At 62.5% G+C, this 18,684-nt stretch overlaps 3 protein-coding genes across 11 annotated transcripts; 1 reads left to right on the forward strand and 2 right to left on the reverse strand.

Annotated features, from left to right (window-relative positions):
* Positions 1-2,748: 2,748 nt before the first annotated feature.
* RPS6KB2 (ribosomal protein S6 kinase B2) lies at positions 2,749-9,558 on the forward strand. 7 transcript variants are annotated; one of them, XM_062578068.1, is made up of 15 exons: positions 2,749-2,863; positions 4,385-4,419; positions 4,540-4,660; positions 6,149-6,217; positions 6,285-6,432; positions 6,645-6,702; positions 6,932-7,032; positions 7,124-7,214; positions 7,327-7,417; positions 7,692-7,799; positions 7,884-7,946; positions 8,021-8,098; positions 8,352-8,459; positions 8,588-8,700; positions 9,022-9,558. In XM_062578068.1, exons 1-15 carry the CDS (start codon positions 2,792-2,794, stop codon positions 9,188-9,190), a joined length of 1,425 nt encoding a protein of 474 aa, XP_062434052.1. In that variant the 5' UTR covers positions 2,749-2,791; the 3' UTR covers positions 9,191-9,558. The 7 variants fall into 7 exon arrangements, with proteins under 7 accessions (XP_062434052.1, XP_062434053.1, XP_062434054.1 ...); XM_062578069.1 differs by having other exon boundaries at positions 8,355-8,459; XM_062578070.1 differs by having other exon boundaries at positions 8,400-8,459.
* A 183-nt stretch (positions 9,559-9,741) lies between these two features.
* PTPRCAP (protein tyrosine phosphatase receptor type C associated protein) lies at positions 9,742-11,755 on the reverse strand. Its single transcript, XM_062578078.1, has 2 exons — positions 11,650-11,755; positions 9,742-10,561 (listed from the first exon to the last, which is right to left on the reverse strand). Exons 1-2 carry the CDS (start codon positions 11,650-11,652, stop codon positions 9,974-9,976), a joined length of 591 nt encoding a protein of 196 aa, XP_062434062.1. The 5' UTR covers positions 11,653-11,755; the 3' UTR covers positions 9,742-9,973.
* A 506-nt stretch (positions 11,756-12,261) lies between these two features.
* Positions 12,262-18,498, reverse strand: CORO1B (coronin 1B). 3 transcript variants are annotated; one of them, XM_062578065.1, is made up of 11 exons: positions 18,378-18,498; positions 17,189-17,391; positions 16,948-17,070; positions 16,728-16,857; positions 16,452-16,633; positions 15,828-15,947; positions 15,223-15,327; positions 15,006-15,151; positions 14,854-14,911; positions 14,216-14,509; positions 12,262-12,958 (listed from the first exon to the last, which is right to left on the reverse strand). In XM_062578065.1, the coding sequence occupies exons 2-11, from the start codon at positions 17,387-17,389 to the stop codon at positions 12,833-12,835; spliced, it is 1,485 nt and encodes a 494-aa protein (XP_062434049.1). In that variant the 5' UTR covers positions 17,390-17,391; positions 18,378-18,498; the 3' UTR covers positions 12,262-12,832. The 3 variants fall into 3 exon arrangements, with proteins under 3 accessions (XP_062434049.1, XP_062434050.1, XP_062434051.1); XM_062578066.1 differs by lacking the exon at positions 16,948-17,070; XM_062578067.1 differs by lacking the exons at positions 16,948-17,070; positions 17,189-17,391 and having other exon boundaries at positions 18,378-18,446.
* Positions 18,499-18,684: the final 186 nt, after the last annotated feature.

The following is an 18,684-nucleotide window of genomic DNA, read 5'->3' on the forward strand; positions in this document are numbered from 1 at the left end:
CAACATATCCAGCAGAACAATGGAGATGGCTGGCTAATTGGTTTGGCTCCCTAACAGGATGGCTCACACAAGGAGGACTCTTGTTTATCTTTTGCTTTGTTTTACGTTATGTTTTGATTTTGTTGCTTTATCAGCTCTCTTGCTCCCATGCCCCACACTCTTTTGAAATTTGGGACAGCCTGTAACTAGCTTTCCACTGCGGGGGTGGAGTGTATGGGAAAATGTGGAAGAATTTTGAGGAGATAGGTGATGGAAACTAGTCAAACCATTCTGTGGGAAAAGGAGTATCAACAAAGCATGTGGACCCATAGCCACAGTCACATGGCTGGGCCCGTGCCAGGGTGGTGCTATACCTGGGCTTTGAATCGAGATTAGTGATGAGGTCAATAAATGTACTGTGCACGTGTATAATACATAAAAATCTCTTATAGTGCCTCCCCCCCCCCCCCCCGCAGTGTTCCTCACCATGGACCAATGCTCAGCAGTGCCTTGGATTCTCCTGTGCTTTTTTGGGAAACTACTGGGGAACCCTTGCTTAGACGCAGAGGTAATAAACACTCAGTATCAACCATAATGTGTCTTGTGTTTGTGTATCTGTTCCTGCCAGGGGTCCAGACAGTACCCCTGCCTTACCCTTACACCAGCAAAAGGATGAGAGGCAATGGGCACAAACTAAAACATGGGACGCTCTGTCTGAACATGAGGAAAAACCTTCTTTCCTTTGAGGGTGACTGAGCACTTAGTACAGGTTGCCCAGAGAAGTTGTGGAGTCTCCCTTGGAGATACTCAAAAGCCACCTAGACACAGTCCTTTCCAATGTGCTCTAGGTGACCCAGCTGGAGCAGGGTGTGTGTGTGTGTGTGTGTGTGTGTGTGTGTGGATTAGATGATCCCCAGAGGTCCCTTACAACCTCAATCATTCTGTGATTCTGTGAAAAAAAAAAGGCCAGCATGGCCCGGAACAGCCCTAAAGAGCCCCCAAAGAGCCCAAAATAGCCATGCACAGCCCTGAATAATCCCCCATAAGTCCAAAGCAGCCCAGAAAAGCTGCTAACACAACCCAGTCCAGCCTGGAACAGATCCCAAAAGCCCAGCACAACCTGAAAAAGCCTAACACAGCCTGAAAGGCCTGGTTCAGCCCTCAAAAACCCAGTCCAGCCTGAAAAAAGCCCAGCTTAGCCCCCAAAACCCAGCCCCCCAAAACCCAGCACAGCATGACACAGCCCTACATTGCACAGCACAACCTTAAAAAGCCCAGCACCTCCTGAAAAAGCCCAGCACAGCACAGCTCGGAACAACCCAGGGAAGCGCAGCACAGCATGGCAGATTGAAACAGCCTGGCACAGCCCAAACAAGGCCAGCATAGCCCGGCACAGCCCAGAACAGTGCAACAAAGCCCCCCAAAAACAACAAAGCCCCTGAAAAGCCCAGCACAGCCTGGCAAAGCCCAACAAAGTCTTGGAAAGCCTCATCTCACCTGGCACAACACAACAATGCCCAACACAGCCCAGTACCACCTGGAAAAGTCCTGTACAGCCCCAAAAAGCTCAGCATCACAGTCCAGAACAGCCCAGTAGCCTGTCAAAGCCTGGTACAATCCAATGCAGCCTGGTACCACCCAGCACAGCCCAAAACAGCTCAGTGAGGATGGGGACAGGAACCAGTTGGGGACAAGAACCAGCTGGGGACTGCAGAACAGGGACATGGACTGGCTGTGGGTCAGGGGGATGTGGACATGGACCGTCTAAGGCCATGGGATGGGGATGTGGACCAGCTGAAGTCAGGTGCACAGAGAGGGGTGCTGGGAGAGAGGAGGGCAGAGATGGGGACAGGCTGGGGTGAGGTGGTCCAGGATCAGCTGGGGACATGGATATAGACCAGCTAGGGATGAGGGGGACAGGGACATGGACCTGCTAGGACAAGGGATGGGGACATAGACTGGCTGGGGATGAGGGGGGCAGGGACCAGCTCGTGGTGAGGGTGACAAGGATGGGGAAAGTCTGGGGGTGAGGGAGACGAGGATGGGCTGGGGATGGGGACATAGACTAACAGGGGGCAGGGGGACAAGTACATGGACTGGCTGGGGCTGAGGGGACAGGAATGTGGACTGGCTGGAGATGAGCACCCAGTGGCGTGCTAGGGACAGAGGGCAGGGATGTGGACCAGCTGGGGAAGAGAGGCACAAGGAGCAGATGTGGACACGGACCAGCTGGTGATGGCATGGGAACCTGCTGGGGACTTTGGGACAAGGACGCGAAATGGCTGGTGGTAGGCGGGACCAGTACTTGCTGGGCATGAGGAGGGGGACAGGTTAGTGATGAGTGGACTGGGACCTGCTGGAGGTGAGGGCCATGGGGACACAGACCAGCTTGGGGTGAGACAGTTGAGGACCTGGACTTGGCTATGGGGACAGGGGACAGTGGGGAAGAGGACGAGAGGAAGTGGGCCCTACTGCTGACACGGGCAGAGACTGCTTGGGCACAGCGAGCGGGGACGTGGGTCAGCTGGCCGAGCCCCGGGGTCTGCAGCAGGGCCGGGCCAACAACGCCCAGGCAGGCCTGCACCGCCCGCCCGCGGCCGGACTCCGCCCCCCGCGCGGCCGCCCCTCGCCTCCCAGCGTGTCCCGCGCGGCCCGGGCGGCCGGCTGGGGTGCCGTGGGGTCTTCCCCAGTATCGCGGGGAGCGCGCGCGCGCGCGGCGCGGCAGTGACGCGAGGGGCGCGCGGCGCGGCGCGGCAGTGACGCGGGCAAGCAGGCGGGCCCGGCTCGCGGGGGATCGCTGTGCGGCGGCGTCATGGCCGGGGTGTTCGACATCGACCTGGAGACGGAGGAGGGCAGCGACGGGGACGAGCTCGAGCTGGGCGCCGTGAGCGGGGGCAGCGGCCCGGGGGCAGCGGCACCGTGCGACCGCCGTGGGGGACGGGGCCAGGCACGGACACGGGGTGGGACGGGGTAGGGGGACCGGGAGAGGAATACAGCCGGGAACACCGTGCCGGGGCGCCGGGGTGCCAGGGCTGGGGTACCGGCTGGGATTGGGGCACGCACTGGCTGCGGTCAGGGACATGGACCGGCTGGGGATGAGAGATAGGGAGACGTAGACCGGCTGGGGGTGAGGAATCTGGGGGACATGGACTGGCTGGAGGTGAGGGATCGGGGGACATGGACCGGTGGGGGGTGAGGGATCAGGGGACATGGACTGGTTGGAGGCGAGAGGACGGGGGACATGGACTGCCTGGGCGCATGGAGGACAGGGACATAGACTAGCTGGGACACGGGGTACAGGGTGGTGGACTGGCTGAAGACAAGTGCTTAGTGACCTGCTGGGGATGGGAGACAGGGACGTGTACCTGCTGGCAGAGAGGGGGGCAGAGATGGGGACAGGCTGGGGGTGAGGTGGTCCAGGATCAGCTGGGGACATGGATATAGACCAGCTAGGGATGAGGGGGGACAGGGACATGGACCAGCTGGGAACAGGATGAGGCCTACTGGGGACTATGGGAGGGGTACATGGGCTGGCTGATGATGGGTAGGACTGGGACCTGCTGGAGACAGGGATAGGGGAGAAGTTAGTGATGAGGAGGACTGAGACCTGCTGGAGTGAAGGGGATGGGAACAGAGACCGGTTGAGAATGGGGAATGGGGATATGGACCAGCTGAAGGTGAGGGGGCTGGGTATCTGGACTGGCTGTGAGTGCTGGGGACCAGGGCCACTGAAGGACTGGGACGATCTGGGGATGGGGAATGGGGGTGAGGTACACTGAGCCCTGCTGGCAGCAGAGGCATGGATGGGCTAGGAATAGGGAATGGGGACATGGACTGGGGGTGAGGGGGACCAGCTGGGGATGGCAGGATGGGTAGGGGGATCAGCTAGATGGGCTAGCAATGAGAGGAGCTGGGACCTAAGAGGGACGCTGGTACAGGGATGGGGACTTGCTGGGGGTGAGGGGGACAGGAACCAGCTGGGGACAGGGAATATAAGGGTGGGGATGAGGGGGATTGGAACCTACTGGAGATAGGGGGAGTAGGGATGGGAATGAGATGGGGATGGGGGAGCTGGGGTCATATGGGGACAGCGGGGCAAGGATGGGCTGGCGGGGGAAGGACTGGGGCTACTGGGGACCAGGGCAGTGCTAGGTTTGGTGCTCAGCAAGCTGGGCATAGGGAGGGACCTGCTGGGCAGGGCTGTGGCTCAGCCCAAAAATATCCAGCTTAGTCAACATGCAGCATGCTGGCAATTTGCCCCGGCCTGCCTGCCGTGGGCACCCACCCTACTATCGGCACCTTGCCTGCCATAGGCACCCTTCCTGGTTGCCCTTCTTTGCAGCCTGCCCAGGTCCCTGTGCCCCTCCAGCCGCTGGGCACTGCTAATTGCTGCTTCCTCCCCTAGGAAATGGAGCTGGAGCCGCGAGGGAGTGGCCTGGAGTAAGTGCAGAGACACCAGGGTGGGCATAGCAGGCCCTATCAAGGCTGGCGCAGGGATGCTGCTTGCCTGAGGTGGAAGCCATGGCTGGCCCCACTTAGCCTCATTTCCCCCCCAACCAGGCCTGTGGGGCACTACGAGGAGATTGAGATCTCGGAGTGCAGTGTCAACAACGGCCCCGAGCACATTGGTCCACACTGCTTTGAGCTGCTCCGCGTCCTGGGCAAGGGTGGCTACGGCAAGGTGACGCAAGCTTGGGGGTCGGGACGGGTGCTTTACAAATGGGTGGTGTTTCTCATGATGTGCTGCAGCTTGTGAGAGGTAAGGGGGCTGCAACTCCTCTGTGGGCATGAGCACCCCCTTTGCAGACCTCATCTCCCACCATGCAGTGTGGCTCCCTCCTTAGCTGCAGGAAGGGTCCAGAGGCAGCTGTGCATTATAGAACATGTAGTCTAGCTAGGACTAGTAGCCCTTCATAGGGTATAAGAAGATTTAACCAACCCGAGAGCCTCTGTGATGGAATAACTGGCTGGATAGATGAGGAGAGAGCAATGGATGTTGTCTGCCTTGACTTGAGGAAAGCTTTCAGTGCTGTCCGCTGTAATATCCTCATAGGCAAGCTCAAGAAGTGTTGGTTAGATGAGCAGACAGTGAGGTGGATTGAGAACTGTCTAAAGGCAGAGCTCAAAGAGTTGTTGTTAATGGTGCAGTCTAGGTGGAGGCCTGTAGCTAGTGGTGTCCCCCAGGGGTCAGTACTGGGGCCAGTCTTGTTCAACTTACTCATCAATGACCTGCATGAAGGGATAGAGTGCACCTGCAGCAAGTTTGCTGATGATACCAAGCTGGGAGGAGTGGCTGACACACCGGAAGGCTGTGCTGCTGTTCAGAGAGACCTGGACAGGCTGGAGAGTTGGGTGGAGAGAAACCTCAGGAAGTTCAGCAAGTGCAGGGTCCTGCACCTAGGGAGGAATAACCCCAAGCACCAGTACAGGCTGGAGGCTGACCTACTAGAAAGCATCTCTGAGGAGAAGGATCTCTATGAGATCAGGAAGTTATCCACGAGCCAGCAATGTGCCCTTGTGGCCGAGAAGGCCAATGGTATATTGCGGTGCATTAGGAAAAGTGTTTCTAGCAGGTTGAGGGGGGTGAACCTCTCCATCTACTTGGCCCTGGTGAGGCTACACCTGAAGTACTGTGTGCAGTTCTGGGCTCCCCAGTACAAGAGAGACATGGAGTTACTGCAGTGAGTCCAGCAGAGAGCTACTAAGATGGTGAAGGGGCTGGAGCATCTCTCATATGAAGAAAGGCTGCAAGAGCTGGGCCTGTTCAGCCTGGAGAAGAGAAGATTAGAAGGGGATTTTGTCGGTGTGTATGAGTATCTGAAGGGAGGGGGGCAGACTCTTTTCAGTGGTGTCCAGCAATAGGATGAGAGGTAACAGGCACAAACTGAAACATGGGACACTCTGAATGTGAAGAAAACTTTCCTATGATAGTGACAGAGCACTGGAATAGGTTGCCCAGAGAAGTTGTGGAGTCCTCTCCTTGGAAATATTCAAAAGCCATCAGGACACAATCCTGGGCAACGTGTTCTAAGTGACCCTACTGGAGCAGGACTAGATGGTCTTTAAAGGTCATTTCTAACCTCAACCATTCTTTAATTCTGTGGTTTTAGGCTACTTGGGGGGCGTCTCTGCACAGCTGTGGCCCAAGCTCCCTCAATCATCATTGCAGGTATTCCAGGTCCGCAAAGTGCAGGGCACCAACATGGGCAAGATCTTTGCCATGAAGGTCCTGAAGAAGGTAACGCACCCCCGTCCCCCTTGTGCTGTCTGGTGTGCCCTCGCTCACCACTTCTCCATCCCCCCAGGCCAAGATTGCCTGCAATGCCAAGGATACAGCGCACACGCGGGCTGAGAGGAACATCTTGGAGGCTGTCAAGCACCCCTTCATCGTTGACCTCATGTACGCCTTCCAGACGGGTGGCAAGCTCTATCTCATCCTGGAGTGCCTCAGCGGTATGGGCACAGGGCACCCCGGGCACCACAGCCCCCACCCAGTGCCTCTTCTGCAGTGAGGGCTGGGGGTGAGGGGTAGCTGGTGCCAGCCAAGACCTGCTTTGTTGCAACCCTGGCAGAGTGGACAGGGCCCCACAGTGCCTGGCAGCAGGGATTTGGGGGTGCTATTGTCTGCAATGGCTCACATGGCCCATTTCTGCCTTGTTTTGCAGGTGGAGAACTTTTCATGCAACTTGAGAGAGAGGGCATCTTTTTAGAGGACACTGCCTGGTAAGGCTGGTTCTGTATCCCCTGGGCACCCTGGCTGCCCCATGTGGCAGGAGGGAGGTCTTGTACACCCTCCTGCTCCTGACATGGGAGGGGAAACTGAGGAAGGGGTGAGCTGTGCTGCTGATGTGGGCTGGGGGATAGAAAAGGGTGCTGGGATGCCCCCTTGCAGGGCCCCCAGGGGCTGCCCATCCTGGTATCCCCCAGGCACTGCTCAGTGCCTGTGCCACAGTTTCTACCTTAGCGAAATCACATTGGCGCTGGGCCACCTGCACTCCAATGGCATCATCTACAGAGACCTCAAGCCAGAGAACATCATGCTCAACAGCCAAGGTGGGCAGCAGTGCCAGCCAGGGGTGGCCACGTGGCCAGGGCCTGCCAGCAGCCCCTGGGCCAGCTCTCATTCCTCCACGACCTCCCACAGGCCACATCAAGCTGACGGACTTTGGGCTGTGCAAAGAGTCGATCCATGATGGGGCTGTCACACACACCTTCTGTGGCACCATTGAGTACATGTGAGCCCTGGTACACCCCTGGGGGATGTGCTGTGCCACAGGAGGCCCATGCTGTGGGGCATGGCCCAGCCCAGCCCAGCAGCTCAGGGCTCCCATCTGTGCTCCCCATCAGGGCCCCGGAGATCCTGGTCCGCAGTGGGCACAACCGGGCTGTGGACTGGTGGAGCCTGGGTGCCCTGATGTACGACATGCTCACAGGATCGGCAAGTCATACTCGTTACCTTCAAGGTGTCCTGGGGGGCCACAGGGACCCACAGCACCAGCTGTGCTGAGGGAGGGGGGCAGGAGGTGCCTGGAGGGGACCCATGGAGGCTACTGTGCCTGGGAATGAAGGCAGGAGGTGCGTGGGACAGGGTGACAAGTCCCTAGCAGGTGTGATGCAGGGAGGTGAGCCCCTGGCTTCAGATTGGATCCTGGCCTGACACCTTGTTGTGGTGCCTGCCCCATTTCTTGCTCATCATTTCCTGTTTATTGCAGCCCCCCTTCACAGGTGAGAACCGCAAGAAAACCATTGACAAAATCCTCAAAGGCAAGCTGGTGCTACCGCCCTACCTGACACCTGATGCCCGAGACCTACTCAAGAAGGTAGGTGCCAGACCTCAGGTCCCAACCCTGCAGGTAGTTGTTGGGTCCTGCTCTTTGTCCCTAACTGTTCCTCTTTCCTCCCAGTTCCTCAAACGAAACCCCAGCCAGCGGGTTGGGGGGGGTCCCGGTGATGCAGCTGATGTGCAGGTATGGGCAGGGCAGGCAGGGGTGGGCAGTAGAGCTGGTGCTAGGCCTAATGCCCCCATCCCCAATGCCTGCAGAAGCAGCCCTTCTTCCGCCACATCAACTGGGATGACCTCCTGGCCCGCAAGCTTGACCCCCCCTTCAAGCCCTGCCTGGTATAGCTGGGGCCCCCGGGAGCCAGGGCACTGCCATGGGGCATTGGGGGCCACTTGGGCGCAGGGAGCCAGGGAGCTGCTCTGGGGGCTTGGAGGGTCAGGGGATCACAGCTGATGGGGACCCAGGTGTCCAGGGACCGGGGAGGGTATGGGACCCAAGGCGTCAGAGGTATGTTTTTGTGGAGTACCTGTGGGACCCAGGCATCTGGGAGAGGCCCCTCTGCTATGGCACCCATGCCCTGCCCCCCTGCAGCAGTCAGAGGAGGATGTGAGCCAGTTTGACACCCGCTTCACCCACCAGACACCCATTGACAGCCCCGACGATGCAGCCATCAGTGAGAGCGCCAACCAGGCTTTCCTGGTGAGGGGATGGGGTGTGGGGTGGCCCTGCCTCCCTCGGGCAAAGGGGTGGGGCCTTCAAGAGGCCCCACCCCTTCAGACAAAGGGACAGGGCCTCAGCACCCTCCCTGACACCCCCGTTCCCCACAGGGCTTCACATACGTGGCCCCATCAGTGTTGGAGAGTATCAAGGAGGGGTTCTCCTTCCAGCCCAAGGTGCGCTCACCCCGGCACCTCAACAGCAGCCCCCGCACCCCTGTCAGGTACCAGGGGACATGGAAGGGTGACCTGGGGGACAGCTGAGGGTGGGCATGGTGGAGTGGGCAACTGGGGGGCTTTTAGGGTGAGGCTGATGGGGGCACGGGGGGTGGTGGGCTCCAGGGCATTAGGGTAGGCGCCAGGAGGCAGAGAGAATGAATCCAGGGCTGGAGTTTTGTAGGGACTGCCCCTAGGTTCTTGGCTTTGCCCTATGGGCACTGGCTGCCCATTGCCAGCCCCTCCGACTTATTCTGGCAGGCAGGGGAACCACCTCTGTGGGACTGTAGCAGGGGAGTACCCTTGCTCACCCCCCTGTCCTCCCGCAGCCCCATGAAGTTCTCTCCCTTCGAGCCCTTCAAGGCCAGCGCCACGGTGGAGTCCATGGAGCTGGGGCCCAGCCTGCCCCCTCCACCCGAGAGCACGGCCCCACTGCCCATCAAGACAGCAGCTGGTGCCAAGAAGCAGAAAGGGGGCCGGGGCCGGGTGCCCAGGTAGGGGAGGGCAGGGGGGGAGGCTGAGGACAGGGTGGGGGCACATGACCCAGGTGAAGGAGGTGAAGCCCTGGGCCTGGGTCTGGCCCTGCAGTGGAGGGCCCGGTACCTGCCATGGGACCAAGCAGGTACCCCTCAGAGCTGCTTGTGCTGGCAAGGGGTGCAGGGGGAGGATGTGCCTCAGGGGGCTGGTAATGTGCCCCACACTCACTGCTGCCAATCTTTTTTTTTGGAGGGGGGGCATATCCCCCCTCCCCGTGGTGCGGGCAAAGCCCCATGGTGCTGAGTTTCCCCACCAGGGTGGGGAGCGTGGGCTGGAGATGCCCCTGCCCTGCTGCTGGATCTGTGCCAATTAAAGGACTTTGATCAGTTGTGGGTGGCCCTGTCCTGGGCGGGGTGGGTGCAAGAGGCAGCTGCTTAGAGGTGCTGGAGGAGGGGGGCGAGGGACTAGGCCCCCAAGTGCAGGCCCTGCCCCCAGGCCCCACCCCCTTTTCTCAAACCACGCCCCTTCCTCTGAGCCCCCTCCCTTTGAGCCCACAGAAGTGGGGGGCCACAGAAGGGCAGATCTGCTCTTTTATTGGCGGGTCACTGCACCTGCGCAGCCAGCAAGGAGCCTCTGCTGGGGGTAGGGGGCAGGTGCCCAGGGTGGGGGCACAGCAGGGTCTGGGGTTCGGCATATGATGGGGCAGGGCATCACCCTGGGCAGGGTTTCCCCAGGGGTAAGGCATCCCCTGGGACTGGAGGACCCCGCAAGCAGGGTGTCCCCCTGGCCATGCCCTGCTTGGCCTCAGAGGGCGGTGACATGGGGCCGTGTGTCCCCCCAGGCGGCTGTCCCTGAGAAGGCATGGAGGTCGCTGAGCAGGGCCTCGGCACTGCCCCCCGCTGGCTTCCCCAAGGATGGGGGGCTCTCCTCTGGGTCCGCGGGCTCCGGGCCTGGGTCTGCCTCCATGCCCAGGGCTGCTGTGGCCACCTCTTCCTCCTCCCCCTCCTCCTCCTCTTCATTGTCCTCATTCTGCCGGTGCTGGTCCTGGGGCCATGGCATCAGCTCCTCCTCGTTGCAGGGGATCCCCGCCTCATTCCTGGCTCTATCCAGGCCCTGTGCCCCGGGTCGGCCACAGCCCTGCAGGCACCTCCAGCAGCCCTGCAGCAGCGCCAGTGCCCGTTGGCCCAGGGACCGGGGGTGGTAGCGCCCAGCAGAGAGGCGGCAGAGATGGTGCCAGGCCAGGGCCAGCCCCACAGCCAGGCACAGCAGGATGCACAGCAGGGTCCCCACGGACCGGTCGCTGTAGCTGGCTGTTGGCTCTGAGGCAGCTACCAGCCCTGGCAGCGCCAGCAGCACCAGCCCGGGGGGTCGTGGGCACCGCTGCATTGTAGCCTGTGGGACAGTGGTCACAGGTCAGGTGGCTTGGCGCTGCGCGCAGCTCTTCCCAGCCAATCCAGGCCGTGGGGTTTCCCTGCATGGTGACAGCTTCCCCATCCCGGAACGAGAGGCAGGCCCCGGGGACAAAGTGCAGGGGGACTGAGGGGACAGGGGCACAGCAACATGCAAAGTGGCTCCTGCTGCCACCCACCCCCACCCAGTGTCACGCTCAAACAGGTACCCTTGCCAGCCCCTCTCTGACAGGAAGCTGCGGTCGGTGGACGGCTGCAGCACTTGCAGGCACAGGGGAAGAGGGGCTGAGCTTGCTGCCCCCACACAGCCCCACAGTGCCTGCACAGTCCTGCAGCCTGGCAAAGTCTACTCTGCACAGCCCCATGCACTGGTACAGTGCCACAATCCTGTGTAGTTCACCCCCCCACACACCCCATGGCAAGTATACAGTTCCCCCCCATCCCTTCTAGCTACGCCTGCAAAGGCCTGTAGTTGTGCACATCCCATCACTCATGCACACCATGATGCTGCGATGTCCCACACAGCTGCACAGTGCCTGCCCCGATTTGCCCCCCCCCCCCCCCCGCTACCAGCAGCTCTAGAAGCATTGGCTCAGCCCATAACCTTGTGCAACCCCTCTGCCTTGCCCCACCCAGCCCTGTAGCCCCTGCCCTGGTCTCATAGCTCTGCCTGGACTCACAGAGACCGATGTACCTGCATGCCCCCCACCCCCATAGCCCATAGCACCTGCACAGCCCCATAGCAAAGGCCTTAAAGCCTACACAGCCCCATAGTGCTGCCCCCACAGACTTGTACATCAGATAGCAATGGCACAGCCTCCCCCTGCCCCGGGGGCAGAAGGGCAGGGGGAAGGTGAAGAATTTGGAGGAGTCATGAAATGCTGCTCACTGCCCCCCCTCCCCACCCCCAGGGGCTCCTTAGGGGGCAGGAAGTGCATTGGAAGCATTCCCGCTCCCCTCTGCCTTTACAGTCCTATTCTTGGAGAACAACCCTCCAGCCTCATCCCATGATCCCTCATCCCCTCCCAGACCCTGGACCCCCTCTTACCACCCTGCTTTCAGGGTCCTCACCATTGCTGGGTGCTGCTAGAGCAAGTCCTGGTGCTGCAGGAGCTGTGCTGGGGGGAGGCCCTCCCCAGCATTTCCGGCCTGACGTACAGCGGATGCATCAGTGGGGGGGGGGGGGGGGGTAGAGGATGGGTGCTGCCCGCCTACCCGAAAGGCATCTGGGCAAACCAGGGGTGTGAGGTGATGTGTTATAGTTGTGGCAACCTGCAATCGGGCCCTAGCCAGGCTGAGGGAATGGGAGAGAGTCCTGTGTCCCCACCCCAGCCAGGATGGGGAGCCCTAGGCCTAGGCTCCAACTGGGGAGACCAGCAGCCATCCTGGGTGTCAGCCTTCCCCCTCTCTGTCATCCCCACCACCCACACCATTTCCTGCCCAAGGCGAGAGCAGGTGCCCGTGACCGTTGTGCCTTCCTGCCTCCCTTGCCTAGGGGGGGCTGTGAAGGGACTGGCCCCTCCTCATCCTACTGTGGGATGGAGACATACACATGCTCTGACACACAGGGGCTTGAGGCCTCCAGCCCCCCCTAGTGAGCTCTGCCTCCATAGCGAACCCCTGTAACCCTTGCAGTGCCTAATGCCCCTGGGCTGTCCCCAGCCCCCCTACTCAGTAAACATCTTTCTTATAAAGACCTTTATTTGGAGTGAAAATATAGATTTTGACCCTGCATAATGGGAAGGGGAGAGGAAATGAGATGAGGGGAGGAACCCCCCAAAATACAGGGAGGGACATGCTCCCATTGGCATGGAGCAGATAATGCCATGCCCCATAGGAGGGGTAGAAGACCCCACAACCCCACAGGGAAATGGGGGGCAGAGGGCAGGGCATATAGTGTTTGATCCTAGAATGATGCCCCCATCCTGAGGGGGCAGTTAACGGGGGTCCATGATTTGGGGGGCACAGCCAAGGGCAGCACCCAGTAAGGCAATGGGGGTGATGGGGGAAGCTGCCACAGGAAAAGGGGAGGTGGGGGTTTGGTCAGCCGTACAGAACAAGGGGGCCCAGCAGCAGGAAGGAGCCCCCAGGCATGGTACCAGAGGGTCAGAGGACAGGGCTGGGGTCCCTGGGAGGTCTGGACAGCACTGGGGGGCTGTGGGCAGAGCTATGGTCCTGGCTGTGGTCCCTGCGGCATGCTGGGGTCCCCGAAGGGGGTGGGAGTATCGGGGCAGCGGCCTGGGCCCCGGCCGCCCTAGACGTGGCCGTTCTCAAGGCGGCTTAGCTGCTCCTCGAGGCGGGAGATGCGCTGGCCCTGCTCTGTCACCAGCAGGCGTAGGGCGGCCACCTCCTGCAGCACCTCCTCCAGCCGCCCGCCCGCCTGCGGGGGCACGGTGCTCAGCCCCGCCCCCGCCCCGGCCACTGTCCCACCCACCTCCCCTCTGCCCCGCCCCGCCCCCGTCCCACCCACCTCCCCTCTGCCCGCCCCGCCCCAATCCCACCCACCACCCCACTCTGTCCCGCCCCTGTCCCACCCCCCTGCCCCGCCCCACCCCACCCCCCTGCCCCGACCCCGCCACGTCCCACCCACCACCCCCTCTGCCCCGCCTCCACCACTGTCCCACCCACCACCCCCTCTGCCCCGCCCCCTGCCACTGTCCCACCCACCACCCCCCTCTGCCCCGCCCACCACCCCCCTCTGCCCCGCCTTCACCACTGTCCCACCCACCACCCCCTCTGCCCCGCCTCCACCACTGTCCCACCCACCACCTCCTCTGCCCCACACCTGCCCCAGCCCAACCACCACCCCCCTCTGCCCCGCCCCTGTCCCACCCACCCCCTCTGCCCCGCCCCCACCCTGCTCCCCGCCACTATCCCACCCACCCCCTCTGCCCTGCCCCCACCCTGCCCCCTGCCACTGTCCCACCCACCCCCCTCTGCCCCACCCCCACCCTGCCCCTATCTCACCCACTCCCCTCTGCCCCGCCCCCACTATCCCACCCACCCCCCTCTGCCCTGCCCCCGCCCCCACCACTGTCCCACCCACCACCCCCCTCTGCCTCACCCCCTGCCAGTCCCACCCACCCCCTGCCCCGCCCCCACCACTCCCCCTGCCACTGTCCCACTCACCACCCCACTCTGTCCCGCCCCATCCCACTCACCACCCCCCTGCCCCGCCCCCACCACTCTCCCCCCCACCACCCCCTCTGCCCCGCCCCCGCCACGCCCCCTGCCACTGTCCCACCTCAACCCCCCTCTGCCCTGCCCCTGCCACCACCACTGTCCCACCACCTCCACTGCCCCGCCACCGCCCCACCCACCACCTCTCTGCCCCGCCCCCACCCCACCCACCACCCCCCTCTGCCCCACTCCCACCACTGTCCCCCCTGCCCCTCCCCTGCCAGAACCCCCCCCACCAGTGCCATCCCCAATAGCCCTGCCCCGCCCCAGCCCCGCCCCAGTATAGCTCCACCCACCAGCCTCACCTTGCCCATACTCAGTCCCACCCCTGCCCCAGCTCGCCCACCACCCCCACCGTCATCACCCCACTCGTACCTAGCTCTGCCCCTACCACAGCCTCATCCACCTGCCCCGTCCGCACCCAGCGCTGCCCCAGTCAGTCTCTCCCTCAGCGTACCGTGGAGCCAGCGGTGGCAGTGCCTAGGGCTGGCGGGGCACTGAGGCGGGCGGGTGCAGCAGCAGCGGGGGAAGCGGCAGCAGTTGATGGCACGGCAGGAGCCACCGAAGGGCGTCCCTCGTTGAGCACGTTCCTGCGGCTCACCTTGAGGTCCCGCTGCTTGCTGGGCATGTAGGCCTGGCGCAGGGAGACGAGCACCGGCCCTGCCGTCTGCCCTGCCACCCACTCCTCTGCCTCCATGGCTGCCTCGGGGCCTGCCGTGTCAGGGTATAGGTCGTCCTGGAAAAGGTCCGACTGCGCCCCGCCGCACCAGTCAGGGAAGTCTGCCCAGGTACTCCCAGCATCCTGCCTAGCCTGCCTAGGTACCCCCGTCTCACTACTGATCCCCCTGGATGCTACCACTCTGTCCCACCCCATCCTCCTGGGTACCCACCCAGCTGTCCTGCCCTGCCTGGGTACCCCTACCCGCCCCAGCATCACCAGACCAATGACGCATCCTCCCAACGCACACTATCCCCTCCCAGCACTCAGCTCTCTCTTCTACCAAATAGAGCTTCCAAGGTAGAGCAAGGTAGCCAAGGGTCTGCTGCAATCATTGAGAAGAGCCCCTAGGGCCCCCCACCCAATGCCTTGCTCACCTTCCTTGGCACTGTCATGATGATGGGCTCACACTTGCGCTCGTGCAGCTTATAAAACCTGTCCAGGGAGGTGGAGGGAGGTCAGGGGGACCAAACGGACCTTCCTTGCTCCCACCTCAGGCCCATGACTTGCGTGGCCATCCCAGGCCCACCTGGCAATCTCACACTTGCTGACATCCAGCCCACGCTTGGGCATCCAACCCATGCCCCGCTGTGGCTCCTTGCTGGTGAAGGTGTTGAGGAAGTGGATGTAGGGCGGCTCCTCTGTGATCTCAAAGTATCGGATGCTCGAATCGCCCTGGGTGCATGACTGTTAGAGGGGGACAGAGGGGCTGGGCAGGGGCGCAGTCAGCACTGCAGGGGCCCTACCTTGCCACACACGTAGACCACATTGGTGTCAGGGTCGTAGAAGGGCAGCAGGGCCCCATTACTTGAGTCCAGCTCCTGTAGCCCCATGGGCTCCTCCAGGTTCTCCTGCCAGGGTCAGGTGTGAGCTATACAGAGCCTCATCCCCTGCTGAGACACGGCCCCCCCCCGGGGGCTGGACCCAGCCTGGCCCCCACCCGCATGGATATGCCCATCCCCTCCACTCCACCCATTTCACCAAGAGAGCCAATCAAGAAGCCCTGCACATGAAGGGCCACCAGCTAGCTCTTCCCACATGTGGCCACACCTTCCCAAGACCCCACTCTCAAGACACGCAGCCAAACAGAGACTAAAAGCATGGCAGGCCCCACCCCCCCTCCAAACCCCACCCACTGAAGGATACACCCACCTAAGCTATGTCCTCAGGCTCCTCATGGGGTGCCAGGCCCTACAGGCACCCTAGGCCCCTACCCCAGCCCTATGGCTGCCCCTTGCCTTCACCCCTACAAGCACCCCGTGCCTCCACCAGCCCAGCCCCGTGGGTGCCCTCTGCCCTTGTCCCGCCCCTAAACCCAGCCCCATGGACACCCTACAGGTGCAGCCCTCACCAGGTCCCACAACGCCAGCTGCCGCTCACTCATGCGGCTGAAGCCGGTGGTGAAGATCTTGCCATCAGCCAGGAAGATGGCCCGCATGGGCCGTGCCCCCTCGTGTGCCCGCTCCTTCTCCTGGGTACAGGGCATAGGGTCAGCAGGCACCTTGGGGACACGCAACAGCGGGGAGGGCCAGAGGACACCCCAGGGACATGGAACAGGTGAGGAGGGCCAGGGAACCCCCAGGGACACAGGAAGGGCCATGGGAGCGCACATGGGGACACAGGTTAGGATAGTCACTCTGGGGACATAGGCCTGGGTACAGGACATAGGGTCAGCAGGCACCTTGGGGACATGCAACAGCGGGGAGGGCCAGAGGACACCCCAGGGACACGGAACAGGGGAGGAGGGCCAGGGAACCCCCAGGGACACAGGAAGGGCCACGAGGGCTCTCCTGGAGACAGAGGTTAGGATAGGCACTCTGGGGACATGGGCAGGGCCAGGGCAGGATAGCACCCTGGGGACACAGGCAGGGAAAAAGACAGGAGAGTAACCTGGGGAAACAGGCAGGGACACAGGTAGAATGGCACCCTGGGGACAGGGTCAGGGTCTGGGCAGGCCAGTGCCACAGGCTCTCACCACCACAACAGTGCCCCGGCGGGGGTCGATGACCCGCACACTCTTGTCCTTGCAGGCAGTGCAGAAGCGGGCGCCATCGCGGCTCCAGCTGACACTGTAGATGAGGTCAGGGTGCAGCCCGTCGAGGCGGTACAGCTCCTCCGACGTGCCAACATTCCAGATCAGCACCACGTTGTCGCACCCTGGGCAGGAGCAGGGGCATGGGTATGGGCACAGCTTGGCTGCGGGCAACCCATGACTTCTGCGCCCTCGCCACATCCCTGCTTCCCGAGGTACCTGCACTGAGCAGGACATTGCGGGCAGTGGGGTGCCATGTGACGATGCCCACGCGCTTTGAATGCCCTTCCAGCACCACCACGGGCTCTGTCAGAGGCTGGTTGAGTCCATTCTCAGGGATCTGCCAGACCTGTGGGGACAGAGAGGGTGGTAGGTGCAGGTGCAGGCAGGGCACCCAGCTGTGCCCACAGCCTCCAAGTCCCCCCACCAAGCCCCTCACCATGACAGTGCAGTCCTCCGAGCCACTGGCAATGACGTGGTCATTGTGGGGGCACCAGTCTATGTCGAGAACAGGGCCTGTGTGCCCACATACCGTGGGGTATGACTTGTCAATGCGTCCGGTCTGGGGACAGTGAGACAGAGAGAGGCACTGTCCAAAACAAACCCTGCTTCCTTTACCCACATCACCAAAGCTCGGCCCCATGCTGGTGTCATGAGCAGTACCATTCTCAGCCCAGTACCTTGTGCAGGGGCAGGACAAGGAAGGCGCCCCCACCACTGGCTTCCACAATGATGGCCACGAAAGCAGGGTTGACGGCACAGAAGGTGCTGTCCCAGGTAACCCGGGACACGCGGATGTCATCGTAGCACTGTTCTGTCTTCACCGGCTGCCCGAAAACATGCCGGAACTTGCTCTGACGTACCACCTTGCGGAACGACATGGCTGGGGCGCACCCCGGCATGGGAATCAGACACACCACAACCACTAGGATGGCCACAGAGCCATGTGGCAGAGCCTGACACCACAAACGTTGTGGCTGCGCGGTCAGTTAAATCGTGGCATGGCCAGGAGGGGAGCAAGCCCTGGTCACACAATAGCCCTGGTGGCAAACACAGCACAGCCAGGGCATGGACATGGGGCAGAGGACTTAGCCAGCAAGGACGGCTTAGTTAGGACGTGCTCACTGAGGGTGCTCCCTGCTGCAGGGAAGGTGACACAGGGCACCCAGCCCTGGGGCTAAGGAAGGAGAACATCCCCCTTCCCCACTGGCCAAATGAGCTCCCACCCGCCCCTGCCTGGGAGCATTTCTGGGTGCAGGAGGTGGCCAGAGCATTGCTGTGGAGGTGGGGGGGTCTGTCCTGTCCTGTGCCCCAGGGTAAAGGGCACCTGCTCTGCCGCTCCCTGCAAGAGCGGGAAGCTGGGCTGGCACCTGCCCTGTGGCCGACTGGGCAAATAAACCGCTCCCTGCCCCGCCTGGGCGACGTAAGAGGGGCTCCAGGAGGGGATGGGATCACCCCACAGGGGATGGGGACAGGAATCACCCCCCCGGGAGGGGATGGAGACAGGATCGGCCTGCGGGAGATGGGGACGAGGAAGAGATCGCCGCCCCAGGGAGGCGATGGCATCGCCCCACGGTGGGTGGTGATGTGGATCATTCCCCCGGGAAGGGAATCACCCACTGGAGATGGCAACGAGGACTGCCTCCCCCCTCCCCGGGAGGAGCTCGCCCCAACGGGAATGGGGACGGGGAGCAGGCTCATCCCCTAAGGACAGGATTGGGGCCAGCACTGGCCCCGGCGGGCCGGGAGCTACCCCGGGGCTGCCCCGCTCGGGTCGGCCGAGCCGTGAGACGCGCCGCCGCGCGCGACGAAGCCGCAGCACCCCCGGGCTGGGGCACCCCAGCGCGGCGGCTCCAGCCCTGCACTCACCAGCAGGCCAGGCCGGGCCGGGCCGGGCCAGGCTGGGCCCGAGCCTGGCGGAGCGGGGCTGGCGGAGCCGGTCCGGGACCTCTGCCGGAGCCGTTACCGGTATGGCCGGGCAGGAAGTGAGTGACACTGCCCCGCCCCGCGTAGCCCGCGCCTGCGCACTGTGGGTCTGCGCACGGTGCTGCCGCGGGCGCTGCCGGGGAGGAGGGCGCGCCGCCCGCGCCTGCGCATTGCGGCAGTTGGGGGGTGGCGAGGGCAGCGGGGGTGCGGGGGCATACTGCGGGACCGGGGGCACCGGGGCCATCGGGAC

The sequence above is a fragment of the Rhea pennata genome, chromosome 5, assembly GCF_028389875.1.
Source record: "Rhea pennata isolate bPtePen1 chromosome 5, bPtePen1.pri, whole genome shotgun sequence".
NCBI classification, from domain to species: domain Eukaryota; kingdom Metazoa; phylum Chordata; class Aves; order Rheiformes; family Rheidae; genus Rhea; species Rhea pennata.

Excerpts from the sequence above, each read along its gene's own strand:
- RPS6KB2 (XM_062578068.1), top strand. The coding sequence starts at position 2,792 with ATGGCCGGGGTGTTCGACATCGACCTGGAGACGGAGGAGGGCAGCGAC. Across the intron at positions 7,800-7,883 it reads CCCGAGACCTACTCAAGAAG|TTCCTCAAACGAAACCCCAG; the intron begins GTAGGTGCCAGA and ends CTTTCCTCCCAG. Across the intron at positions 8,701-9,021 it reads AGCCCCCGCACCCCTGTCAG|CCCCATGAAGTTCTCTCCCT; the intron begins GTACCAGGGGAC and ends GTCCTCCCGCAG.
- CORO1B (XM_062578065.1), bottom strand. The coding sequence starts at position 17,389 with ATGTCGTTCCGCAAGGTGGTACGTCAGAGCAAGTTCCGGCATGTTTTC. Across the intron at positions 16,858-16,947 it reads CGGAGGACTGCACTGTCATG|GTCTGGCAGATCCCTGAGAA; the intron begins GTGAGGGGCTTG and ends CTGTCCCCACAG. Across the intron at positions 15,152-15,222 it reads TGGTCTACGTGTGTGGCAAG|GGCGATTCGAGCATCCGATA; the intron begins GTAGGGCCCCTG and ends TCATGCACCCAG.